Below are 4,044 nucleotides of genomic sequence, written 5' to 3'. Positions count from 1 at the left end.
CAATTCGATTACTATAGTCTATATATATTGTTGGGGGGACTTTTAAAATAAATAAATTGTTTTAACACTTTTTTATAAGGGAATAATCTAATTTTTAAGTATTATTTATCAAAACGGTTTCACAGTGTTTCATATAAATTTCGAGGAGTTCTGGAATGAAACAATTTAAAAATGAAATAGTTTCCTCCTTGTAGATATGACCACGGTACAGTTCAGACCCAGATAGGGACTGGGCTAGGCCTTGACCTGAAACCAAAACCAGTTTTGGTTTAGAAATTCCGAGTTCTGAAGATCTGTTCTTACTGTCTGTACAATGTCACAGTAATGAAGAATATATAAACTTGAGTTCTTTTTTTGTTGCCAAGGTTCTGTTTTTCCAGGGAAACAAGGATCTAATATAATTAATATAGATTGCACACAAACACAACATTTTATTGAAGAAGTTGCCAAGTACAATTCACAATCAAAGAGAAACCTGAAAAATCAGGCCTGGCTTAAAAACAATGATGTAGTGGTAAAAGGGAGGAACCTAATACCACAGCCAAACACCTGCTAATCTGAGGAAACCCCGATTACAGAACTGCCCTAAGCAACCTTACACACAAACGACTAAACTGAAAGCAAACACGAAAAGGACCGATCAACCAACAAGGGTTTCAAGCCCCTTATTATCGACACTTGCAACTAACACGAACAAACTAATGAAAATAACACACTCTAAATGACTCAGATGACCATAACATAACACGGAAATGAGGCGATCGGTATTAGTACATTAAAGGCTAAACTTACTTGGGGGTGTTTTTACATCCAGCAAAACTTAACAGGACTTGACAAACCATGGATGGATCGGAGTAGAGCCAGTAGCCAGCCACACGGGAAAATATAAACTAGAGCTTGGTAAACTGTATTCTCAAGAAACCATGGCATTGAAATAGAAGGCCGCCCGATCAAAGGGGACTAAAAAGTTGCAACAAACTTCCGAGACGAGGAAAGCCTGCAAAAAGATGGAGTAATGATCTGCCAAAGTTCCCTGGTAAAACAACCATGCCTGAGTTAGAAGCGGACCCGTTACTAATAGGCCAAAAAACTATGCTGTATTTCTGCTACCCCTGCAATCTGACTATTGGAACTCGATCCATTCACAATTTATCAAATCCAACTGGAATTCTTCGATTCTGCCTGTAAACCCCAAGACACTTTGCCGTCTTCAATTCTGTAGATATGCTCGCGATCCTCCTTGATTAAAAGAGGATATCACATCTCCATAGGCTTTCTACAAGCAGCTCAATGGCGCTGCTGCTGATAGAACTACAGTTTTGAAGATTTAACCCCATCAGAGTCCTGCCCATTTTCTTTAGGAAAGGAAAGCTCTTATTTGACACTTCGGAACAGCCCGACAGAGAAAGGACTTGAAGGTTGAGCTGATCTGCATTCGACAGAGTCGCGATTCCAGAATCAGTGACTGCACATTTAGACACATCGAGATCACTAAGAAACATACAGTTCTCAGCGATGGCTATCAAGCCAGCATCTGTAATCTTTCTGCAACCATCGAGGTTCAACAATTCAAGAGATCCACCATGAAGCCTAGCCAAGGCTGAAACGACTTCGTCAGTCAAACTCATGCAGCCGGTGAGATTCACCTTCACAAGTCCTGATTCAGAGCTCTCCAAGAGTGGAAGAAGCCCAGAATCTGTTATCGCACAAAGGCCAGTGAGATCAACATGCTGAAGCTGAGGACATAATTTGCCCACCAAGGCCAAACTGGCGCTGCTAAATCCCGGGCAGTTCCTAATGGACAAGGATCGAAGAGAGCTACAAGGAGTCGATGCTGACAGTCCTGATGCTACATCTCTAATCCCCATACACTTCGCAAGGCTTAGAGTTCTCAACTTTGTTCCACAGTTTGAAATGGCACCGACGATCCCCGATTGAGTAATCCTGTTGCACTCTTCCAATTGCAGGCTCTCGAGAGACCCTGCAGCTCTGGCGAAAGAAACGAGCCCATTGTCCGACATAAAGCAACATTTGCGGAGGCACATCTGCTTCAGGTTTGAGCAACCTTTTGCGATAGCTTCAATACTTACATCTGTTATCCCCCGGCAAGAGGAGATCGCCAAAGATGTCAGTTTCTGCAAACCTTGAGCATTACCCATGACCCAAAATCCCTTCTCGCTCACATATTGAAGATTATTGAGAACGAGATTAGTAACATTCTTTCCGTAGTGCCCAATTACAGCAAGAGAGAAATCTGTGACATTCAAGGCCTGAAACTTTACCTTTGACAAGACATTGGTAGCTGAGGACAATAGACTAGATACTCCATGATCCCCAACGAGACGACAATCTTTTATGGATATGGATTGAAGTTTCGTGCAAAGCTTTCCAATAGCTTTTAATCCGTCATTTCCAATCTTTGGACAAGATTCAATATTCAAAGAGATCAAATTGGGGCAATTCTCAGCAATTGCAATCAAACCCTTGTTGGTAATTGAAGAACAATTGCAGAGGTCCAGCTTTTCTAACAAATGACATTCTCTGGCCACCTCGAATAGACCTTCATCCCCAATACTAGGAACATCCCATAAGGAAAGAGATCTCAAAGAAGGGCAGCCTCGAGCAATTGCTGAGAGACCAACGTTTGTGACACCGCGGACAGAGTTGCTACCCCGGATCAAAAGCTTACCAAGCCCTCCATGGCCACTAGTTCCTACAGCAATTGCAGCAAGTCTAATATCTGTAGCTTTCTTCCCTTCCAAAGACCTAGTAAGATATCCATCACTCTCGGTTTCCCCATTTTCATCACAAGATACCATTTCTACATCGTCGAAAACAGGAATATTTTTCTCTTCACAGATTTCAGTCCTCTTAATACTGCTTAATAGATTAAGCCAGCGCTTGGAGACACAAGCACAGGCACTCCTTTCTTTACCACCATGGACTCTCCTAAAGATCTCAAAAAGGCACTCATCTGGAAGAACATCAATTGATGGCTGCTTATTTTGCTCAAACTCAGCGGATCCAAAGAGAAAGTTGGAACTAATGCGCGCCCGCTTGCAAGGAGGACTGTATAGATCAACGTTGGAGCCAATTGAATACAATCTACCCAAATCAATGGGATTTGAGTACATAGACGACCCAGAATAGAATTCATCATCACCTGGAAAACCCAATCCAAAAAAAGATCCTGATCAGCTAAAGTTGTAATCTTTATTCATATCCCTCAAAAAGCTATATATAACAAAACCACCCAAATATCAAGCTAAATAACCTAAATTCTAAGCTTCTCTTTGCACAGTATGTAAAAAGCTTATCCAATCAACTCAAGTTATACTAATTCTATAACGATTCCATGAAAATTCAATACTAAGATAAATAGAATTAAAAAACAAGAAATACCCAATTCAATTAACAAACAACTAAACTTAAATTTAACAAAAAAAAAAAGAGAACTTACCACAGTAATTAACAAGAGCAGGCATGGTTGAATCCAAAAGAAGAAGACTTGATGATCAAGATCCCAAAAAGAAGAAACAATTAACAAAGAAAGCAAGAAGAAGAAGAAGCAGATGAATAAAGAGACAAGAAAAGTTGAATGCATTAGCAAGAAGAAAGAAAATTAGAGAAACTTGAAACCCTAACGAAGTAGGGCAAAAAAAGAAAACAAGAGGAGGAAATTGGTGGATCTGTTTGTTGAAGTTTTGTTGTGAGAAGTGGGCAGTGATTATAAGGCTGGAGAAATGAAGAACTATAATATATATGAGAGAAAAAAAGAGAGATACATGGCCTTTGGAAACATGCATTGAATACTTCCTCAAAACCGCTTATTCCATTTCGGTCCATCGGTTCGCCTTTGCCATCTTACCATTTTTCTCCTTTTTCTTTTTCTTTCTTTATTATTCATGCATTTTCACTTATTTTGCTTAGCTTCTTCCTAAATTAATTCTTATCTAGATTGCATTATTAATCCTGTTTTTGTAAATTTTTTGCTCTTTTCTATTTTTTTAATTTTTTTTGGTACAGAGTCCATGGGGTTTCCTA

The 4,044-nt window shown here is 39.7% G+C and overlaps 1 protein-coding gene across 1 annotated transcript; it reads right to left on the bottom strand.

Annotated features, from left to right (window-relative positions):
- Positions 1-411: 411 nt before the first annotated feature.
- On the bottom strand, positions 412-3,802 carry LOC126682267 (EIN3-binding F-box protein 1-like). The gene is made up of 2 exons (XM_050377878.2): positions 3,461-3,802; positions 412-3,163 (listed from the first exon to the last, which is right to left on the bottom strand). Exons 1-2 carry the CDS (start codon positions 3,483-3,485, stop codon positions 1,245-1,247), a joined length of 1,944 nt encoding a protein of 647 aa, XP_050233835.1. The 5' UTR covers positions 3,486-3,802; the 3' UTR covers positions 412-1,244.
- Between the last annotated feature and the right edge of the window lie 242 nt (positions 3,803-4,044).

This window comes from Mercurialis annua, linkage group LG1-X (assembly GCF_937616625.2).
Source record: "Mercurialis annua linkage group LG1-X, ddMerAnnu1.2, whole genome shotgun sequence".
Lineage (NCBI taxonomy): Eukaryota > Viridiplantae > Streptophyta > Magnoliopsida > Malpighiales > Euphorbiaceae > Mercurialis > Mercurialis annua.
Note: the sequence above shows the minus strand (reverse complement) of the source record. Positions and strands in the feature narration are given on the sequence as shown.